The sequence below is a fragment of the Megalobrama amblycephala genome, linkage group LG18 (genome assembly GCF_018812025.1).
Source record: "Megalobrama amblycephala isolate DHTTF-2021 linkage group LG18, ASM1881202v1, whole genome shotgun sequence".
Classification (NCBI taxonomy): domain Eukaryota; kingdom Metazoa; phylum Chordata; class Actinopteri; order Cypriniformes; family Xenocyprididae; genus Megalobrama; species Megalobrama amblycephala.
Genome location: NC_063061.1, coordinates 37,279,366 through 37,302,037, shown reverse-complemented (window position 1 = coordinate 37,302,037; position 22,672 = coordinate 37,279,366). Strand labels below are relative to the sequence as shown.

General features: G+C 39.3%; 1 protein-coding gene across 4 annotated transcripts in view; it reads left to right on the top strand.

Annotated features, from left to right (window-relative positions):
• Nucleotides 1-335: 335 nt before the first annotated feature.
• The window catches only part of sec16a (SEC16 homolog A, endoplasmic reticulum export factor), a 27,858-nt gene continuing 5,521 nt past the window's right edge, over nt 336-22,672 (top strand). For 3 of the 4 annotated variants that reach the window (XM_048167563.1, XM_048167560.1, XM_048167559.1), the window contains exons 1-27: nt 336-493; nt 3,255-6,210; nt 6,323-6,456; nt 6,881-6,975; nt 7,078-7,207; nt 7,293-7,482; nt 7,563-7,734; nt 8,371-8,513; nt 9,495-9,556; nt 9,677-9,815; nt 10,238-10,477; nt 11,321-11,418; nt 11,509-11,590; nt 11,678-11,795; nt 11,887-11,998; nt 12,114-12,219; nt 13,236-13,376; nt 13,468-13,581; nt 16,832-17,006; nt 17,090-17,532; nt 19,859-19,909; nt 20,282-20,443; nt 20,556-20,639; nt 20,721-20,777; nt 20,868-20,994; nt 21,920-22,060; nt 22,137-22,222. In XM_048167563.1, the coding sequence (XP_048023520.1) occupies nt 3,304-6,210; nt 6,323-6,456; nt 6,881-6,975; nt 7,078-7,207; nt 7,293-7,482; nt 7,563-7,734; nt 8,371-8,513; nt 9,495-9,556; nt 9,677-9,815; nt 10,238-10,477; nt 11,321-11,418; nt 11,509-11,590; nt 11,678-11,795; nt 11,887-11,998; nt 12,114-12,219; nt 13,236-13,376; nt 13,468-13,581; nt 16,832-17,006; nt 17,090-17,532; nt 19,859-19,909; nt 20,282-20,443; nt 20,556-20,639; nt 20,721-20,777; nt 20,868-20,994; nt 21,920-22,060; nt 22,137-22,222 (6,309 nt within the window). In that variant the 5' untranslated portion in view covers nt 336-493; nt 3,255-3,303. The remainder of the gene's footprint in view (nt 494-3,254; nt 6,211-6,322; nt 6,457-6,880; nt 6,976-7,077; nt 7,208-7,292; nt 7,483-7,562; nt 7,735-8,370; nt 8,514-9,494; nt 9,557-9,676; nt 9,816-10,237; nt 10,478-11,320; nt 11,419-11,508; nt 11,591-11,677; nt 11,796-11,886; nt 11,999-12,113; nt 12,220-13,235; nt 13,377-13,467; nt 13,582-16,831; nt 17,007-17,089; nt 17,533-19,858; nt 19,910-20,281; nt 20,444-20,555; nt 20,640-20,720; nt 20,778-20,867; nt 20,995-21,919; nt 22,061-22,136; nt 22,223-22,672) is intronic. The other variant, XM_048167562.1, reaches the window with a different exon arrangement.

Genomic DNA, 22,672 nt, shown 5'->3' with positions numbered 1-22,672 from the left:
AAGTATGGAATTTATTTTAGAGAAATATGTATGTGATTATTTGTGTTTTGTTTCTGAGAGAATAAAACATGAACGGCTTTTATATGCATTGTGCAACATTAAATAATTCAATTACACTGTGAGATCAAGAGGGGGCGGTATTTACCTGTGTAGGCCAATCTGTCAATCATCTATTTGACTTTATAATAACAATGCAGTAAACGTGCAACAGCATAATTTTACTACTATTGTATTTTAACCAAAATCCCAGCCCATATCGAGCAGATTGTGGTGCTCATGTAAAATTTTATGTTTATTTCATGTCGTGCACGGGGCGGGGCCAACGGGAACTATCCTTGACGTCACATGTACACGTCGCCAAGCAGGACGCGCTCAGCCAAGATGGTGGACAAGTGTCAGCCGCGGTGTCCTGCACTTTTTTGAAAATCTCAACTCCAACCGCGCTCATATCGAGTTTTATTTGTATCTGGGCATCTCGACTGGAAGATAACAGGTAAGAGATTCCGTGTGGAGCTGTATGTTTGGGTTCAGAGAGTTCTGTGTTTCGAGGGATTAACTGTAATTGTTAGCATGCTAAAGGCTAGTGGCCCAGTCAGCTGTCATCTGTTATTCCTCGCATCCTCTATTTACATTTTTTATGCTTATTATTTTGTGTTTCTCCTCGTGACATGTCTATTCGATTTCTTTCAGGGGTGTAATTTAATTTTCAGGCTTTATTGAGTTGTTATATTGTGGTTTAGCTACTGCTTTTTTGTCTTTTGCCTGCTTGCTTTACACTGCTGTAAGTTCATCTAGTGTGCATGTTTTGTTTTGACAGTTTTGTCTGCTCGTTCTGAATGATCATGATCCACATTATCACAATGTCATTATTTTTGTTTGTTTTCAACACATTAGTACAAGACCTATCTTATGTACATTTGCTGATGTAGTTGAAAATACAGGAATTAAAGAGCAGGATGTGACATCAGTGGGTAAATCCAGCGCTATACGTGTCCGCCTTAGAGCCGGATATAATGCAGTATATAAATTAATGCAAAATATCAATTTAAATATATGACAAATGATCAATCACTCGATGTAACTTGACACCTGTCACTATGTATTCTTTGATCTTGCATGCTTTTGATTAAAAATATTTTGTAGAATATGATACTGTCATTACATCTCAAAATTAGTGCAGGCAGCACAAAAAAATCAGCAGATTATATCTGGGCCTGGAAATGACTAAGAAAAGTAGTCTACTATGTGGCAACACAGTTAGACCATTATATGTCACCATCTGAATTGTGAGCCCTTGGGCTCCAGAAATTCCAGTGTCCTCCCTATCTGGCTGCAGTATTGTTAACAATGTTTCATAATGGTCAAAAGTGTAGGCAGAGACAATACAACGGTTTGTAGAGTATCTGTTAAAAGTTTGGACGCCTACTCATACCTGATTATTACTATTATTTCCCACATTTTAGATCAAAACTATGAAACCGCATGCATGCTTCCATATGTTAATAATGAAGTGACCAATATAATGTTACAAAACAAATCAAAACTACCATATATATGAACTTCTTCAAACTTGCCACCCTTTGTCTAGATTCCAGCTTTGCATAGAGCTTTACAAGATTCATGCATAAGTGCAAATAAACTAGCATTCAAATTTTGGGGCATTTAGTTTATCAGAAATACAGTTAACCTCTTAAAAAATGTTAGATTTCCAAGCTGAATGGTCTTCAATGTCTTTCAGAAATCATTCTAATATGCTGATTTGGTACTCAATAAGCATTTGTTAATATCGGCGTGGAAAACAGTTTAGTATTAAAATTCTTTGCAAGCATTTAAGCATCAGCTTTTAAATCAAAAGGTTTTAAAGATCATGGAAAACATTATATTCAGTCTCCAAACATTTGTCCAATGCTGTACTTGCTTTATTTAAACCACTAAAACTGTCAACGATGGTGTGAACATTGTTGTTTAATGATAAACCATGTATTTTCATAAACAGAAACTGCATCTGTCCCCTGCTGTTGTAGATTAAACTATGCGCTTGTAGAGGTGAGGCCCCCTGCTTTAAAAATGTCAGACAGGTTTCAAAGTTCAACGTAACTTAATGCACATTTCATTTTAACACCTCGCAGTGTGCCTGATATTGGGTTTCTGATCGTGTTGACTGTTCATTTGCCAACATAGTAGAGTACTGCTGTCTTCATACCTGCTCATCATAAGACATAAATGTTAGATGGTGTTCAAGAAGAGAAACTTGGGTATGAAATCTGACATCTGACACCTTTCTGTCACTTCATGCATTTTCTCTGATCGGATAGCTATCCGATCATGAAAAGACCTGGTCTAAATGCCCTCTGAAACGCATTTGAGATGGATATAAATTCGATCACTTAAACCACTTCAAGAGGTGGTCTGAGATGCATTCCAGTCAAACTGAGCAAGTCTAAATGCATCTGGTTGTTTAAAACATATTTGTAAATTTAATTCCTCCCAAAAATGCTAAAAAAGAGAGCGTGTTATAGGCTAAATAACATGATATATTCAGATGTGACAGCACTACTGCATCTTGCATCGCCACAGATGAGTAGCTGATTATCTCTTCAGCAAGCCGACGTGCAAATTGCCGCAAATCAAACTGATAGTAAGTCGCAGACGCTCAAAACATAATCATCTTCAGTAAAAGTAATGAGACTAAATGATCTTACCAATGCTGTTGCCACGCTCTCTCCTATTGCAGTCTTTGATTTTGAAATTAGCTGATGATCAATAAAATGCAGCTCATATTTGTTGCTTTCAGTGACGTGAACTCCATGAAAGAAATCTGCATATAGCGTGGGAATTAAAGATCAGATTTATATCCATTTCGCAGAGACACATTTATGTGGCCAAGAGTAAATAGAATCGTTTTGACAGATCAGACAGCTCTCCGATTAGAGAAAACGCATGAAGTGACCAGGTGCATTTACAGCTGCATGTCTTCTTCATGAATGGGTGAGGTGCTCTGTTTGTGTGCACTAGTGACACTTGTGTGTACTTTTATAAAGGTGCCATGTTGCCCCTTGGCTAACACTCTCACTGCATACATGACGTTTAAAGCAGACTGCTTATTGTTATTTTAGTTGAGCAGCTATTAGCAGTATTAACTGAACTTTGGATGCGTGTTGTCATGATGCATGTTGATAATGGGGAAACCCTGTGGTGATACCATACAATCTTTGCACCAAGATATGACTTTAATCTGTGTTTTTCCATTATAGTGAGATCTCCAGTAAGTATAGACACTTTGGAGACTTGTGAGTGTAAACGATGCAGCCTCCTCCTCGGACAGCCCCTCCTGGAGCTAGTGGACCTCCGCCTTCCTCCGGTGGCCCCAATGCCTTCAGAAGAAACAGACCTTACAAACATGGGGCTGCCGCTGCTATGACACCGGCTGCTCCAACCACCCAGCCAGTGACTGATCCTTTTGCCTTCGGGAGACAAAATTTTTTGCCCATGGCAGGGGGCAGCCAAGCTCCACCCACAAACAGCAACCCACTTCCTATGCAAGGCCCTCCCCTGCCAGGGTTCAACTCGACGGCTCCACCACAAGGACCACCACCAGGAACATCACAGGCAGCCTCTCCTGGCCCACCACCAAGAATTTTTACACCACAACCTGTTCCCCCAGGCCAGGCACCAAGCTCCAACCCTCCTCCTGCAGAACCAGGATACTTTAATTCTCAAGAATCAATGCCCTATATTGCACAGTTGCCTAACCCTGCTCCTTCTTTCAGTTCTAGTCCATCACATCCACCCTCCACTGCTCCCACACCTCCGGTTCAATCCCAGACTCCTTTTCAATCCCAGCCAACACCTTCCCTACCTTCTCACTGGGTTCCTGACCACGGAAGCCGTCCACCTTCCGTTCAAAACTACTTTCAGCCAACCAGTGATCTCCCATCTCAGCCTTTCCAAGCTCAAGTTCCACCCCCTGTGCCCTCTCCCCACACAGCCCCACCTTTAACACAATCTCAGAATCGAGGTCAGTTAGCTCAACCAAATGTGACTGGGCCCAGTGCAACTCAGCAACAGAACTCCCACTTCCCTGCTCAGAATTATTTCAGCCAGTCAGGTGGTCCCTCAGAGCCATGGTTCAATCAGAGCCCCCAGGATCAGTCTCAGCATGCCTGCCCTGTCCCCTATTCTGAAGTCCCCAGTGACTCTGGATCTCTCTCAATGTTCTTCGGGGGAAATGATGTTGAAAATGAAGAAACACTGTCAGGGGAGGGGCATGTAAATGGAATTCTTCACCCTCTCCATTCGATGACTGAGTTCTCTGGTCCATATTTGAATGACAGTGGTAACATTCGAGCTGGGGCAGGGCCCTGTGATTCGGTGGAGAATCTGGAATGTGTTCCAAACCAGGAAGTGCTGCCTAGTGAGCCACCATTAAGCCATGCCTTTGAAGGGGGGCCTAACTTGGAGACACCTGACTCTGCTCCTCGTCTTGCCCGCTCTGCAAGTGTCTCATCCAGCTATAGTAATGTCAGTCACAGCAGTGGACACGGTCCTCACAGCAGTGGCCACATCCCTCGGCGACAACAAGGTGTAGTGGGAACGTTTATCCAACAGGAGAGTCCCCGCCCACCAGATCACCCTCCTTTGCATCCCTCCACTGGTGGATACTTTGAACAGATAGACTCCACTCCAGCTGCAGAGGCAAGTCCTACTTTCCCAACTCCTAGCCCACCTAAACCAGTTGGTGTGTTTCAGGCAAGTGCGAATTCCTCCTTTGAGCCTGTCCGCTCACATGGTGTAGGAGTTCGACCTGCTGAGGTTGATCGTGCACGTATGGTAATGGAAAAGGGTGGACGTGATGTGCAACCTGGCAACTTAGAACAACCCCCAGACAACTTGGAGACCATTTACTTATCGGAACGGCGACCCTCATCGCGAGCTCAGGGAGCACGACGCCCCATTGAGAGTCCCGCTACTACACTCTGGGCTCAAAATGACACTGCCAGTCTAGGTGTTAACATACTGTTAGCCCCTGCAGCACCCTCTTTGGCTGCGACATTTGTTCCATCACATCCATCTGAAGTCATCCAGCCACCAGAGGATGGCCCACTTGATTTACATCCAGCTAAGCCAGATCCACAACCTCCTTCTGAAAACCTTGAGATTCCGCCAGACTCCACGCCTCAGGCAGGTTTGGGATATGCCTCCTTACTAGTGACCTCGCCTCCAGTAGAGACCCTGAACCAGCCCGTGTTGATTGCTCCACCTTCCTCTAATTACAGTTTGGTTTCCTCTCCAAACCTCTCACAACCTTTAAATCAGACAAGTCCTCAAGAGACAGCAACACCTGTTCACCCACCCCTTCAGTCTTCTGTGACCACTCAAATGCCTCAGATTTCTCCTCTAACAAATCAGCCACAGCCTCTTTTTTCTCAGACACCAGTAAACTTCAGCCCTTCTTCCACTCAAGGCATCTTGAATCTAGCCCGAGAGGCCAAAGATGCTCAGCCCTCTGTTCAAGCAGCCCGACCTGTTCTCTCAAGGGCCCAGTCTCTTAGAGGTGATAGCCAATCACTTCCGCCTTCTGTTTCTCAAGCTCCGCCTTCTGCTGCTGCCACCACCAATCACAATCAACCTTCAAATTATGAGCTGCTTGATTTTTCTATGCATCAACCACAGTCCACGAATCAAGTCACATCAGTCCCTGCCGTCTCTCAAAAAGCCCATCCTGCGGGCTTGGTGAATAACACACCTGGCTTTTACCTGCAAGTCACCAAAGATGCACAGCAGGGTGGGCAGTCTGACAGCGAGGTTCTGCCCCTTCAGCAGATCTCTAACCCCCCACGACCCTCAAGCACCCATCCTGACAATGATCCAACTCGTACCTCCCAACCTCCCCATCCACCACCAGCTCAACACCAGCCTCCTTCACAGGTCCCTCCAACTCATCCTGGTGCCCCTCCTACTGGACCTGGATCTGCCCCACCTTCTTCTTACCCACCCCAATATGGGAACTCTGTCCCCCAGCCACTTCAAGAACCCCAAAGACCTCCTTCATCTCTAGGTGGTCAGTCAGGTTATGGGGCTCCTCCTGTGATGCCCCCTGGCCCAGGCTATGCAGGGTACTACCCAGGAGCATACCCCGAGTACCAGGATGGACGACTGCCATACCCACCCCAGTACCCTGTGGACCCCAGATCTCAAAACTACTATCAGGTGCAGTGTAATGATCTAATGTGTTTCCACCTAACAAAGCTTCTAAATGCTAGTACACTTTGTACGAAGATGAAATTTCTATACTTTTTTTTATTTGTTTTTGATTTTGTAGGATGATCCCTATCGTAGAGGAGATCCTCGATATGGCTGGTATGATGGTCAAAATCCTGGCTACCGGGAGCCTGAGCGTCAACCAGAGAGGCCGAGTTCTAGAACCAGCCAATACTCAGACAGACCCAACTCCAGGTGAAAGAGTGTTCTTCATTCACCCACTTAGAGCCTATTATATGATTCTGTTTGCTTGGTTGCATTCAGTTTGTTTCTACCCTGCAGGTCTCTATTCACTTTGGACATTTGGGTCCAAACTGTGGTATGCTTGCATATAGCATAGCTTGTTAGAAGCAGCTGTTAACCACTTGTAGCATCTTTGATTTTCTACAAAAATATGATGAATACACCACTTTAAACTTAGACCAATGTTTCAATCAGACCTAGAGTCTAATGTGGTTTGGTGGTGTGAAGATGTGTTGAGAAAAGCAATGATAACAACAAACTTGGGTTGCACCAAAAGCCCTGGTTTCAAAGCATCCTCAGATTGAGTTTTAAATGATTTGTTTTTAACAAACAATAACACGATTTCCTTGTCTTTCTCTCAAATTTTTGATCTTAGACAGGGGTATCCAGAAGACTTTTCTAGATCCAGCCGTAGTGCCTATGATGAATACTATGCAAACTACTATAAGAGGCAGTATGATGCCTATGGAGGTAAGGACTGTTCAGCACTACAGGCACCTGCTCTCTATGCATCCAAGGGCTGAATGAGGTGTTTCTGCTTTTTTTCTTATGGATGTGTGTTTGTGTATTCAGATAGGAGCAGGTGGTATGATCCAAATGCTGCTTATGATCCACGCTACAAAGCCTACTATGATCCGACATATGGCTGGTACTATGACATTGATGGTTACAGAAGTTACTACAACCAACAATATCAAAACAGGTACACTCATACACCCTTCAAATAAATCTTTTTTTACATGCTAACACATCTCTAACTGAGTTTTCATTGTAATCATTACAATCAGGGGACGAGAGGGGTATGATGATCAATGGCGGTATTACCCTGGTTATGACTCCAGCTTTGATGATGACTGCCGCCGGCGCGACCCGTACGCTGACGAATTTGACCGCCGTTCGGTTCACAGTGAACAATCAGCGCACAGTGTACATTCATCACACAGTCGACGCAGTAGCTTCAGTTCACGGTCACAGCAGGTCTGTATTTGTGTGTTTTAGGTATGGTTTCTATGTGTGTATGTATCTGCACAATGTGTGTAACAAATATCTTTCTGCAGAGTCAGGTGTACAGGAGTCAAACAGACTTGGTCAGTGCAGCCTATGATACCACTGGGACCACTCTTCCAGCGGATTACACCTACAGCCAGTATCCTAACCCTTCAGATACTGCAAATTACAGTCAGATTCCTTACAACTCTGCTGACAACACCTGGACTGCCCCAGAACAGCGTAAGTGTTATACACAAACACAAAGCAGTCATCATAAGCTTGTATATTCACCATAACGTTGAAAATTAATTAATATTGGAATTTTTTCCAGTTTGCATGTTTTAGGTACAAAACTTGTTATAAAATACTATTCGTTTATCTAGTTTAGAGGTTATTTGCTTGACAGTTGTATTTTAGTGTCATTCATATACTATTATAGTTTTTGGTAATATTTTAATAATAATAATAATAATAATAACTCCTTAGATTTATTTAGCGCTTTTCTGGGCACTCAAAGTGCTTTACATATTGAAGGGGGAATCTCCTCAACCACCACCAATAGTTTTTGTTAATATTTTGAAGTACATTTTTTATTGAGGGTAAAGTTTTAATTTTGTTTTGTGTTTTTGTTATTTTTTATTTGTTTTTTTTTTGTTTTTTTTGTATATTTTAATACTTCAACTTAAACTAAATGAAAATGAGAAATGTTGCCTTATTTCAAGTGATGAAAATGTTTTTATGGTTTTTAGTTAACCATCATAACCTTGGCTTGACCTTTGTTTCCCAGCATTCTCTGTAGCATAAAAATACAAAAATCATGATTTTTTGACTCCTATAAAAGCTTCCTGTCTTCTTCACTCTTTTTTCTTTTCTCAGCTCCTCCCAGGCCATTGACCCCAGAGAAGTATTCTGTTCCTCATCGTTGTGCTCGGTTTGGTCCGGCTGGTCAGCTGATCCTTGTCCAACCCAACCTGCCCTCTGCTGGTCAGCCCACACTTGTGGAAATTCACAACATGGAGGTAACAACTGGAACAGAGTGTGAATACACAGACATATAAATCATCAATTGCAAGTAATCACTGGTATTTCTAGAATTTAAGCATTTTTCTAGTTCATAAGTTCTAAAAACAACTTGTTTATCTAGTTAATTACCTAGTATTTTAGAAGTATTTTCTCTTAAAAAAGTAATACTTTGCAACTGATTAAAGGGTTAGTTCACCCAAAAATGAAAATTATGTCATTAATGACTCACCCTCATGTCGTTCCAAACCGACGTGATTAGGACGTCCGCGGCATGCACACCTACGCACTATTTTAAAAAATATAGCAATACCAAAATACAAACAATGTAGAATAGCTTGAATACAGCGTGCGTCTCCCTCAGACTGTAAACGAAGCTCGGGCGCACTACATAACACGTCATCAGCGTCACTGTCCGGAGCAGAAGGGGGCGGTAATGCACCAATAAGCTGGTTGCCAACCGCCGTAAAAAGGAAAGAAGAAGAAGAGCGTCACTGTGGAGTGAAAGCGGATATACAACAGACCCGGAAGAGAAGACAATGCTCAATAAAGTCTTAGTTTTTGTTATTTTTGGACCAAAATGTATTTTCGATGCTTCAAAAACTTCTAACTAACCCACTGATGTCACATGGACTACTTTGATGATGTTTTTATTACCTTTCTGGACATGGACAGTATACCGTACATACATTTTCAATGGAGGGACAGAAATCTCTCGGACTAAATCTAAAATATCTTAAACTGTGTTCCAAAGATGAACGGAGGTCTTACGGGTTTATTGACGTAATTTTCATTTTTGGGTGAACTAACCCTTTAAGTTGCCTTGTGATCAGATGTTTGTGTTTGGTTAACTTTGTATTTTCCAGCGATCCTCAACAGTGTTGTCATGTTAAGCATCTGTGATTGCTTATAAATAGCTCCATAATAATTGCTCAATTAAATTATTTGCATCTGATATCTTGGCTGTGATGTTATTCCAGACGATTCTGCAGGACTCTCCAGAGCAGGCAGAATTGCGTTCATTCCCTGGCCCGCTTGTCAAGTAAGAATCATGCTTTATTTACTGAATAAAGGCGTACACGTGTATAGTCTGACACTGTCAGAGCCACGTACATGATCAAACAATCCAGTCAACATCTTGTGTGTATCTGTGTGTCCACAGAGAGGAAACTCATAAGGTGGATGTCATAAAGTTTGCTCAGAACAAAGCCCAAGAGTGTTTGCGAAACGATGACCTCATCGACAAAGACTCCGCCTACCTCATCTGGGAGTTCATTGTGCTGCTGTGTCGCCAGAATGGGGTGAGTGTTTGTGTAGCCCTTACCTTAAAGGGATAGTTCCCCCAAAAATGAAAATTCTGTCATTTACTCCCCCTCTAAACCTGTATATATGTATTTGTTATGCTGTACACAAAGGAAGAATGTTTGTAACCAAGAAGATCTCGCCCCCCCATTGACTGCCATAGTAGGGAAAAAGGGGGCAAGATCTGATGACAGAATTGACAGAATTTTCATTTTTGGGTGAAATATCCCTTTAACTAAGAGTGTGAACCGTGATCGGTTACCGTTGTCCGAACCCAAGTTCGATACCAATTAAATCAATATTTAATGTACATTTATTGATTTTATTTGGTATGTAATCATGTGATAAGTGTAATAGAAACCATTAAGAATTGTTAGTATTAAGTATGTTGCTATGTTTTTGTTTTTTGGCTTGGTTTTAGACTGTAGTGGGAACAGACATTGCTGACCTGTTGCTAAAGGAACATCGCTCTGTTTGGCTGCCGGGAAAATCACCCAATGAGGCTAATCTCATCGACTTCACTAACGAGGCAATTGAACATGCTGAGACGGAAGAGGCGGGGCCAATCTCCCTCCTATCAGACACATTCATGGGCGTGCCTGAGAATATCGGCAAGGAGACGGAGCGCTTCAGAGAACTGCTACTGTTCGGTCGCAAGAAGGCAAGACAAAACATGTCTTTCCTTTTTAGATGATGCCCACCAGCCATTTAGAGACCAGTTTTTATGATCCAATCAGTTCTCAGTGGATAAAATGATGATCTGGCCCACATTGTTTCTTGTTGAATATCCTGTTTGACTTTTTGAATTATTGAATTTTTGCTGTTATGGCCAATTACAGTTGCACATGTTTGCGATTTTTCTGTGTATTAGTATTTTAACTGTCTAAAATAAAATTAGGTCACACTTTAGACACTTTAGCCTCAATAAACTCCTAATTACTGTTTATTATTAGTTAGCCAATATCCTTGCAATAACAGTCAATATCCTAGTAATGTACATGTTAATAAGCAATGAGTTGATAGTGAGAATTGGACCCTAACTATACCTAGAATTATTGTTACTGTTAAATGCTATTTTTATTTTACAGTACAAGAGTTTGTTTTTTGCATTATTTATTTGATTTGTTTAGTTTTTAACATTTAAGTAATAATACATACAAATATTAATTTTGAATAATCATAAAACAATAAAAATAATAAAATTGTTATTAGTATTATTAAATACAATTTTTTATTTTACAGTACAATAATATTATTGCAAGTAATATAATTCTTTATTGGTTTGTTGAATTTTTATCAATTAAATAATTGAAATTATTTTTAACAATAATAATCAAATAATGTTGTTGTATAGTCATGATGAATGTGGGAAAATATTTTTTTTTTTCCTTTTTTTTTCCTTTTTTTTTTTTAAATAGATAAAGATGATATCGTTTTCCAGACAGACAAAACTGTATGTTGAAACAGTGGAAAAGACAATTGAGAAGTTGTGTATGTTTGTTAGGACGCTCTGGAGTCTGCTATGAAGAATGGCCTGTGGGGTCACGCCCTGTTACTGGCTAGTAAGATGGACAACAGAACACACGCCCGTGTCATGACCAGGTGAACCACATCTACTTGTACCAACCTATGTCTGCATGCCTTTAAAGCAACAAACAGTGCTTAAATTGTGGTTATGTTTGTCATTGTCAGGTTTGCCAACAGCCTGCCTATCAATGACCCTCTTCAGACGGTGTACCAACTCATGTCAGGACGAATGCCGGCTGCTGCTACTGTACGAGACAGTTTTTGTATGTTAATGTAGTAATTTATGCAATTCTTTTCTTCATGTGCATCATCTTTTTTTTTTTTTTTCTGGCAGTGTTGCGGAGATGAGAAATGGGGCGATTGGCGCCCTCATCTGGCCATGGTGCTGTCCAACCTCACACACACTCTGGATCTTGACACCCGCACCATTTCGACCATGGGGGACACATTAGGTACATAAACATACTGTCATGAAGGTGAACTTGCACGCATACTGTGGATGCCACACTGGATCTGTAGTCAAGAATGCTCTGTGTGTTACAGCATCTAAAGGTCTAGTGGATGCAGCTCATTTCTGTTACCTGATGGCTCAGGTGGGCTTTGGTGTTTATACCAAGAAAAGCACCAAGATGGTCCTCATCGGCTCTAATCACAGGTGTGTAATGGCACATAGAGTGATCAGAGAAATGCATACAAAAATGGACACAAAATGTGTAATTGGACATATTGTTTATTTGCATTAACACCAGTTCACTCTCTCTGTCTCCCAGCATGCCGTTTTTGAAGTTCTGCTCTTCAGAGGCGATTCAGCGGACAGAATCGTACGAGTACGCTCAGTCTCTTGGATCTCAGCCTCTCTCTCTGCCCAACTTCCAGGTGAGATGAACACATACACATGCGGTCACTCGACCAGGGATGTTTTCACAACTAACTAACTTAAAGTTCTTTTAAAAAGTTATTTTTTTTATCATTAATATACTATTATTGTGTGTGTTTGTGTAAATAAATATATTTCTTTATTTTGAATTAGGTTTTTTTATATATATTTTCATTTTCATTTTAAATTGTTTTTATTCATTTTGTTGCATGTTTTTTGTAAGTTTTTTTTTTTTTTTTTCTAAATGTGTATTTCATTTTACAACTTTTTATTTCAGTTTAAGTTGTCATTTAATAAAATAATAATTATATGGAATTTTTTAATATATTTTATTTCAGTTAGTGTTTTTATTTTTATTTTAATTAATGTAAATGTTCTTTAGTAGTTTTAGTTAAGGATAACACTTTTCTGAAAGATTAGTCGACTAATTAGTCTCATAGAATCTCTGTTTGAAGTGGCCAAATGATGCTATTTTAAAAGGCCATTATTGTTTATTGAGTGCACTAGAATAGGTTAATGCTTTAATGTTCAAAAACACATTATTTTTCACATACTGTACATTATTGCAGTACCCCTATTCCCAGTCTGTCTGAAATATCCTGATTGAGTTCCTGTTTCTACAAAGCCTTTCCTTCCAAAAAGCCCTGAGTCTCTGATTGTCCATCTGACCCAGTGCGTTGTGATTGGTCAAACACCTCAATTGTGTGATGCCCCTTAACATAATTGTGACATGTTGACAACTAGTGTTGTCAAACGTACCAACTTCGGTACCAAGTCGGTACTGAAATTTTAAAAATGTGACGCTTTGAGCGCTGTTGAGCGGATTGTAAACACCTCTGATTGGCCATTGTGTTCACACGTTCAACAGATAGCCAATGTCTGCGATTGGCTTCTGCTAATATTTCAAATTGTGACAGACGTTCATGGAAGTAATATCTGCTAGATATGCTAGACCTATCTGTACCATTTGAACAAATCCAGGAAGGTCATGACCTTTACCTTTTGACCTGCACAGGTGTTCAAATTCGTGTATGCATGTCGTCTGGCGGAGTCGGGACTCTGTGCTCAAGCCTTCCATTACTGTGAGGTCATTTCACGCGCACTGTTGAACCTCCCTGAGTACTACTCACCTGTGTTCATCAGTCAGCTCATACAGGTACACAAATCCACACTCATCAGTTGATTCTGCCTATCTCTGAGTTTACATTTCTTTGGTGTCTAATCTTTCTTCCTGTGTTTCATTACAGATGTCTCTGAGGTTGAGGTTTTTTGACCCTCAGCTGAAGGAGAGGCCAGAGCAGGAGTTGTTTATAGAGCCTGATTGGTTACTGCATCTCAGACAACTGGATGGACAGATCAAGGTGTGTGTGTTTTCTTTTATCCAAAAGTAAAGTCGCCATGCCAGTGTGATGCATGTAAATGCATAACTTTATTCCTGCATAGTACCAGTAAATAAATTATTTTCTTTTTTGAATTTATGGCATGATTCCAGATAGGGCTGATTAATCTAAGTGAAATCCAAATCGTGAAATGGCTTGGTGCAATTATCAAATGGCAAAGAATGCAATTTAATTTAAATAAATGTACACTATATTGCCAAAAGTATTGGGACACCCCTCCAAATCATTGAATTCAGGTGTTCCAATCACTTCCATGGCTACAGGTGTATCAAATCAAGCACATAGGCATGCAGACTGCTTCTACAATCATTTGTGAAAGAATGGGTCGCTCTCAGGAGCTCAGTGAATTCAAGCGTGGTACCGTGTTGGGTTGCCACCTGTGCAATAAGTCCATTCGTGAAATTTCCTTTCTACTAAATATTCCACTGTCAACTGTTAGTGGTGTCATAACAAAGTGGAAGCAATTGGGAACAACAGCAACTCAGGCATGAAGTGGTAGGCCACGTGAAAGCACAGAGCGGGGTCAGCGCATGCTGAAGTCGTCAACTTTCTGCAGAGTCAATAGCTACAGACCTCTAAACTTTTAGATTAGCCTTCAGATTAGCTCAAGAACAGTGTGTAGAGAGTTTCATGGAATGGGTTTCCATGGCCGAGCAGCTGCATCCAAGTCTTACATCATCAAGTGCAATGCAAAGCGTCGGATGCAGTGGTGTAAAGCACGCCGCCACTGGAGTCTAGAGCAGTGGAGACATGTTCACTGGAGTGACGAATCACGCTTCCCTGCCTGGCAATCCGATGGATGAGTCTGGGTTTGGTGGTTGCCAGGAGAACGGTACTTGCCTGACTGCATTGTGCCAAGTGTAAAGTTTGGTGGAGGGGGATTATGGTGTGGGGTTGTTTTTCAGGGGTTGGGCTTGGGCCCTTAGTTCCAGTGAAAGGGACTCTTAATGCTTCAGCATACCAAGACATTTTGGACAATTTCATACTCCCAACTTTGTGGGAACAGTTTGGGGATGGCCCCTTCCTGTTCCAACATGACTGCGCACCAGTGCACAAAGCAAGGTCCATAAAGACATGGATGAGCGAGTTTGGTGTGGAGGAACTTGACTGACCTGCACAGAGTCCTGACCTAAACCCGATAGAACACCTTTGGGATGAATTAGAGCGGAGACTGTGAGCCAGACCTTCTCGCCAACATCACTGCCTGACCTCACAAATGCACTTCTAGAAGAATGGTCAAAAATTCCCATAAACACACTCCTTAACCTTGTGGAAAGCCTTCCCAGAAGAGTTGAAGCTGTTATAGCTGCAAAGGGTGGGCTAACTCCATATTAAACCCTACGGATTAAGAATGGGATGTCATTAAAGTTCATGTGCACGTAAAGGCAGATGTCCCAAAACTTTTGGCAATATAGTGTATGTGCAGCGCGTTTCAGAGCAAAATGCATCACTGTGTTGTTGTTTTTTACGTGAACAGCTCACGATCCAAGGGTTTTTAGTGTCTCGGAGTGGCTCCGTTCGCAGTACATGCTGTTCCACATGAGCTCCATGTCTGCATCTGCTCTTAGTTTGAGTCACTTATAACAATGTATTTGTGAACACAACATGCACCAATCATTTCACCAGGTTTTTAATAAGAAACCAACAAAGAAGAAGCTTTAAGGCCCCCCTGTGGTTTTCTATTAAAACAAAAGCTTAATCAGTCCCTCCAGGATTTCACACTTTTGCGATCGCAGAATTAAATGCGAAATCAAGTCTGCATAATTTGTGGCAGCTTACATTTTTGTCTTCTTTCCGCAATGTTTTTCCCAAAAACTATTAACTTTTTTTAATTAAAAACCCATAATTAAGAGTCCAAACTAATTAATCAATATGTATTTGAGTGTCCAGACGTTACATTGCAGTGAATTTTGTTGTAAAGTAATTCGGAGCATCGAGACATCCGGTTATACAAAAGTGTTTTAAAAGGAAAGAACATTTCCGTCGTGAACCTCGATTTGGGCAGCCGACATGGTAATGTTAAATATTTCCAAATCATTAATTCACGACCTTCTCTTGTCTATTATCTTTTCAACCTGTTCACTTCCAAAATGTGAGAGACACAGCTGCGCAATTGATCCAACGCCTTGTTTATATTAACATGTCAAGTGCATGGGATGAAATTAAAGTTTCTAGAGGTTAATGATACAATTAAACTACTATATTTAATACTAAAAATAATGTATTGGGGTGAATATTTGCTACTCCCCATAATGCCTGATTTCACCAGTAGATTTGAAAGATAATTTTACTGGATATGCACTTTTTAAACATTTCTAGTGAATGCAATCAATGACAGTACTCTCATAAATTGAAAAAAAAAAAACAAAAAAAAACATTACATCAATAGGCAATGATATAATTGTTAAATTGTAAAAACATGAAATACAAATTTATAACATTTAAAGTGTATAGTAGGCCCTATAATCAGTGTCACTGATTACATACTGATTCAGTGACAGTGTGCAAGGTTTTGTGTCTAACACAATTCTGTATTTTCAGCAAAGTATTTCTATGCTGGTATCACCATTGCCTTGTGCATGGGGGACCAGAACCACAATTTCAGTAAATATGCAAAAAGTATTTACAGGTAATTACACTCTTACTGTCACTAATTAGAATTACATTATGATTATTGGTGGGTTTTCATTGCAAACGGCAAATTCAGATATTTTAGGCCGCAAAATCAGAAAACATTCCCTCAAAATATTGAAAGGACTGCTTAATGAAGGACTGCTTAATGAAGAAATTACGACATAAATATTAGTACTGTCATTTTAAAGTTGTATTACGATTATTATTGTCATGTTATTTTTCTTAACTTTTTATTTTTCAGTGAAATATTATTATAACAATAATAAATTACTTATTTTGCTTAATATTTCATTTAACAATAATAATCAGTTTAATAATAATAATTATTATTAGTTTATAATTATTTTGATATATAATTATAACATTTTTGGCTGAATTGTGCAGTCCTACAAGAAAGCACACCTGGAGCATTATGAATTACAATCACAATTTTTATCAGAAAAAAATGCCAATTACATTTTTTTTCCCAAATCATGAAGCCCTAATACCAGATTTATGTGGTCATTGAAGTAATGCACATATATTTGTGTACTTTCACATTAGTGCTCTGATTACAGCATGTTATTGTCCCATTCAGGACGGTGTGATCGCTTTCCGTGCGGATCGCAGCACCCCACAGCTTTATCACTGCAGCACGCCCAGTTCAGAAGACCAATGCAGCCCACCTGACCCCTCAACTATGACCCCTGATCCCCACAATCCTCTCATGACCTCCCTTGTGCCTCCCGCTGGTATTCAACTCATGCCACCAGGTACGATCCATTGTGTAATGTGAACCTGAGAAGAATCTATTTTGATTCCCTTATCATTCACCATCTCCTTTATTCTCCTTTAGCCCCTCCCACTATTCTTCAGGATGGGGCGGTCCCTCTGCAGCAGGCCCCGCCTCCAGGTGAAAGTGTTCCATTCTACCCAGGGCCGCCACAGCAAAACTTTGTGGCAGCGTACCAACCTGAAACCCATGAGCAGTACGCACCCATGCACCAGCAAATGCCCCCACAAATGTCCCAGCAAATGTCCCAGCAAATGCCCCCACAAATGCCCCAACAAATGCCCCAGCAAATGCCCCCACAAATGCCAACTTACAACCCTATAGAAATGCATCAACAGACACAACCTCAGATGCCCCCAGGAATGCAACATCAGATGCCCCCACCAATGCCTGGGGCTGAACGTGGCTCCACCCCTTCCTCTCCTCAGCAGTTCCCTCAGTCGCCTCTGACGTTCAGTGGCCCCCCTCCGCAAGGGAAGGACTTTTATGATGAAATGGCACGCATGGTGAGTTATAATAACCTAGAAACCCCAAACTACACTCTAAAAAATAAAACATTGGTCGAACAACAAAAAAAAATGTTAACGTTTTCCACTAGAATTTTTAACTTAAGCCAATTGGGAGAATTACATTAATTCAAAGCAATATTTTGAGTTGATCCAACATAATGTTTTAAGTAAGGTGAAGATGTTTTTTTGCCACAATAAAAACACATTTCTAAGTAACATGAACTTAATAATTGTCAACATGAATGCAACTATTTAAGTTGCAGAGATGTATAGTAACGAAGTAGAACTACTTCACTACTGTACTTAAGTACTAAAAGGCGGTATCTGTACTTTACTAGAGTATTATTTTTTTCTCCTACTTCCACTTTTACTTCAGTACATATTTTCGATGAGTTTAATACTTTTACTCCGATATTTTTTTATGTGCTGCATCGTTACTCGTTACAATTATAAAAATGTTGATGAAGCTGACGCATCAATGAGCGAATCAAGTGATTCAGAAGCTGCGCGTGCTCCCGTTCTGCCTTTTGATCAGCTAAAAAGATCAACCAAAGACGAACCAAAAACACTACCTTCCACCCCTTCAACTTCAAGTGATCGTGGCTGTGAGAGTGAGGAAGGAGACCAACCCTTGTCAGGGTGCATATACGAGCAGCGAGAGAGGGAGAGCGCGAGCGAGCGCGCATTCACCGTCTTAAAACAACACGAACGCTGTCTTGCTCTCAAATTGCTCTCTATTTGTTTACATAGTTAATGTGCACTGTGAAGTAACATATACAAACAATGAACAGCTGTATTTTTATTAACTAAGATTAACAAAGATTAATAAATACAGTAACAAATGTATTGATCATGGTTAGTTCATGTTGGTTATTAGTCTAATACATTAACTAATGTAATGTTAACAAATCAAACCATATTATAAAGTGTTACAAACAAATCATTTACTCAGAACACCTCTTGAAATGAGAATATAAGTGTGCTTACCCCATTTTTTTTTTTTTTTTAGTAAGAGTGGTAGTTTAGCCTAGTTTAGACTGGAGTGAGGTGAAAACAGAAAAAAAGTGCAAAGCAAGTTGTTGTTAGCTAGCAGTTAATTTTATTCAATTGTATATGGTAGAACTATTAGTCAAAATAAACTTTTTGGTAATGAAATCAAAGTGCCGACAACAAACAAAGCATCTCAACTTGTCTGCATCTCAAGTGGTCTTCACGCACTCAATACTTGTACTTTTACTTTCAGTACTTGAGTAGTAAATTTTAAAATAAACTACTTGCAATACTTAAGTACAAAAATTTTTGAATACTTTAGTACTTCTACTTAAGTGTGGTGCTTAAAGAGCACTTCAACTTTTACTCAAGTCACTTTTTTGATAGAGCACTTGTACTTTTACTCAAGTCTGGGTCTCTAGTACTTTATACATCTCTGTTAAGTTGATCCAACATAATGTTTTAAGTAAGGTGAAGACGCTTTTTGGACACAATAAAACACATGAACATGAACTTACCAAGCACCGCTTGTCACCATGATGGTAAATCTCCCACATTAACAGAAACTCTTCTAAATTAGCATAACAAAACACTAATTACTGCTAAATCTCCCTTACCATTAATCTTGTGCAAAAAACATTATATAACAGTTAATTTTAGCATTTACTCTCCCTTTCAAGTGCCATGGGCAAAGCATGATGGGAAATATAAATCCCAGCCCAGTTTCACTTAACTTAAGTTCGTCTAAATTAAAAGAAGTGTTCATACAACTCAAAACAATGAAACACGTTTACACATCATCAGATTGTATTTTACATTAACAGAACTTAAAATTAAATACATTTTTGATTAACTGAAAAAGTCATGATAGTATATCGAATCAATAGGCATAATTTGTGTGTCATCCAAGCTCAATAAAATAACAATTACAAGTAAAAAGTCTAACAGCATTTCAGAACTTGATTTTTTTATTTTTTTTATGTCACAACAATATATATAAGTAATAACTAAAGGTCCCCTGAATTAAACTCTGGCTATTATTACTTTTAAAGTAATGTTACATTGTTGCATAAAAATGTAGCCAATTAGTTCACATCATTTACTTTTTATGGAATGTAAAATATTGGTTACTTGGGGTTTCAGTTGTATTTGTCATAACATGATACACTGAAATGTAACACGTTTACTTTCACCACCAGTGTTGGGTAATACTGCTTTTAATTGCTTTCCATTTGTTACATTACTCCTATGTAAAGGAGCTGATTACTGTATGTTACATATTTATATTATTTATATAATGTTTTAAATGGGTTCCTGTTGTTGTTCATTTAAGGGCCCAGGCAGAAGATCAAGAACCACTTCACAGTCATCATCAATACACATGGTACAGTCAGTCTGTATCACATAAATATATATACAAACACACTACTGCTCAAAAGTTGAGTAGGATTAAGTATAAAAAAAAAAAATTATATTAAGAAAAAATTATTATACACCCCGCAATATTAAGCCCCGCCCCCAGCACCGCCCTGATAAAATGTTCCCACAGCACAACTGTTTTCAATATTGATAATAATGTTTCTTGAGCAGCAAATCATCATATTAGAATGCTTTCTGAAGGATCATGTGACACTGAAGAAGAGACTTTCCAAACCATTTTTAAAATCTTATCACCTCCAAACTTTTGAACAGTAGTGTATGTAGTGTTTAAACCTTGCATGGCTTGTTTCATATCTCATTCTGTCCTTATTTGCAGACATCAGGTCGTCGGTCTCGCACAACGTCAGAATCGTCCAATCATTCTGGGCGGGAACGCAGCAGTTCGCTAGCCAATCAGGGTTCTCCACCTCCCCCACCTATCCCAGAGGCTCCACCACAGGACGAACCCAAGAAGAGCAAGAAAGACTCTCCCAAAAAAGTACATACTTCCATATAAACCTATATAGAGACCTACTGGATACACACTAGGAAAACTGTCATGATTCTAATGAATGTTGCATAGTCTTTAAAACATTTTGGTTCTTCATCAGGGCGCGAGTGGCAGCGGCTGGCTGAACTGGCTGTATCCAAAGCGGAAGAATGAAGCTCATCTCCCAGACGACAAGAACAAAACTGTAGGCACATACTTCCAGCAGCATTCTGCTTGTCTTGTCTTGTTTCATAGCATTGATTAAGAGATTACGTTTATTTTTCAGATTGTTTGGGATGAAAAGAAGCAGAAATGGGTGAATCTGGATGAGCCAGAGGAAGAGGTACAGCACATGAATTACTTCATGCATTTCTAATGCTGTGTGCTATAATGCATGTTTCATTGTGTATGATGGCATTTGTATGTGTTTCAGAGCAAACCCCCTCCTCCTCCACCTACAAGCTTCCCCAAAGCTCCAATGGGCGGCCCAGGGATGGGGCCACCAGGAGCAGGGGGTCCAGCAGCAGGGCCACCTGTGAATATGTTCTCCAGGAGAGCAGGTATGTCACCAGTCACTTTGTCATACATCATATTTCTCTTCCCAATTATTCTTAGAGAGAAATCTGTCCATTATTAATCATCTTTTAGTAAATGTGTGTGTGGGTGTGAAGATTTTAAATACATAAATTCATATATTAAATAAAAGGGTGTTATTTTTCTTGAGGAAACATAATTTGGACCAAAAACTAAAAAATAATTTGTTAATTGAAATAAAGCTGAAATAAAACAAAAAAAACATTAGATTAAAAAACTAAAAGAAATCAGAAATGTTGCTTTGGCTTAAAATACAACTGAAATAAAATGTTAAATTTGAAGTGTTACTCAACTAAAAATAAAAATAAAAGCTCAAAATATATAAATATAAAATCGAATTAATTAAAACTAAAAATCAAAGCTAAAAAAAATAAATATAAATAATCTAATTGACAATTAAATGACAAGCACATAAAATTACTCAAATTTAAACTAAAATTAAAATGAAAACAAACAAAAAGCTTATTCAAAATATTAATAAATACTATCATAGTATAAAATATTAAAATAACACTGTGTCAAATACAATAAAATATTTAATACATTTTCAAATGAAACTAAAACTTAAAAATAATCAAGGGCTGTTTTTACACTAAATGAACATCAAGAAGAATGATATTTTGTTTATATGTACCAATACAAAAAACTATTGTCATAAACAGCAGTATTTATCTAATGAATATATTATTTAAAAATTACAAATGTAAAATGGCTCACAGGGACTTTGAGCCAAACAATCAATGAACCGATTTGAACGGACAGTTCTAAAGAGCTGATTCATGATCAATCTATTGATAAACTAAAGACACTATTAAAGTCTCTCTGTCTTAGATCTGTCGCACCCACAGGTAATGCTCTTTTGACTGTTTAGTAAGTGTGTTTGTGTTTCAGGCACTAAGAGCCGTTATGTGGACGTGTTGAATCCTGGTCGTGGAGGATCTAAACCCGCCGCTGCTGTACCACCCCCTGCTGACCTGTTTGCTCCTCTCGCACCCATGGCCATGCCAGCCAACCTGTTTACACCAGCTGCAGGTGTGTGTGTGTGTACATCAGTGTGTTAATGTGCATCAGTGTATGTCTGTGTGAAGTCTAACACTGCTCTTTTCAGCCCCAGATGAGCAGCAGCCGATGGAAGGAAGCGTTCCAGATGCCAGTGGTGAAAACACACAACAGACGAGTGCCACAGTGCCACAGGTACACACACCTGCCCTGGCTACACAAAACCGCATGTAAACACACAGACGGAATTAACTTTGGTTCCGATCACAACTGGACAATTGACCTGCACAGCATTTTGAGTCTCCCACAATGACATTCTTTGAGCAGCCTTTGTGCAGTTGACGTTGAGCATCTCTTTAATTTGATTTGTTCATATTACTTTGCACAAATTTACCATTTTACTTGTTTCTTTCTTTTTTTTATTTATTTTTTTTTATTTTTTTATTTATTTAATTGTTTTCACATTTTATTTACTCACCAGTTTATTCTTGCATTTGGCTCTTGACATTTTATTGTATTTTATTTTAATTTAATTTAATTTAATTTAATTTTATTTTATTTTATTTATTTATTTATTTATTTATTTATTTATTTATTTATTTATTTATTTGTTTGTTTGTTTGTTTGTTTGTTTGTTTGTTTGTT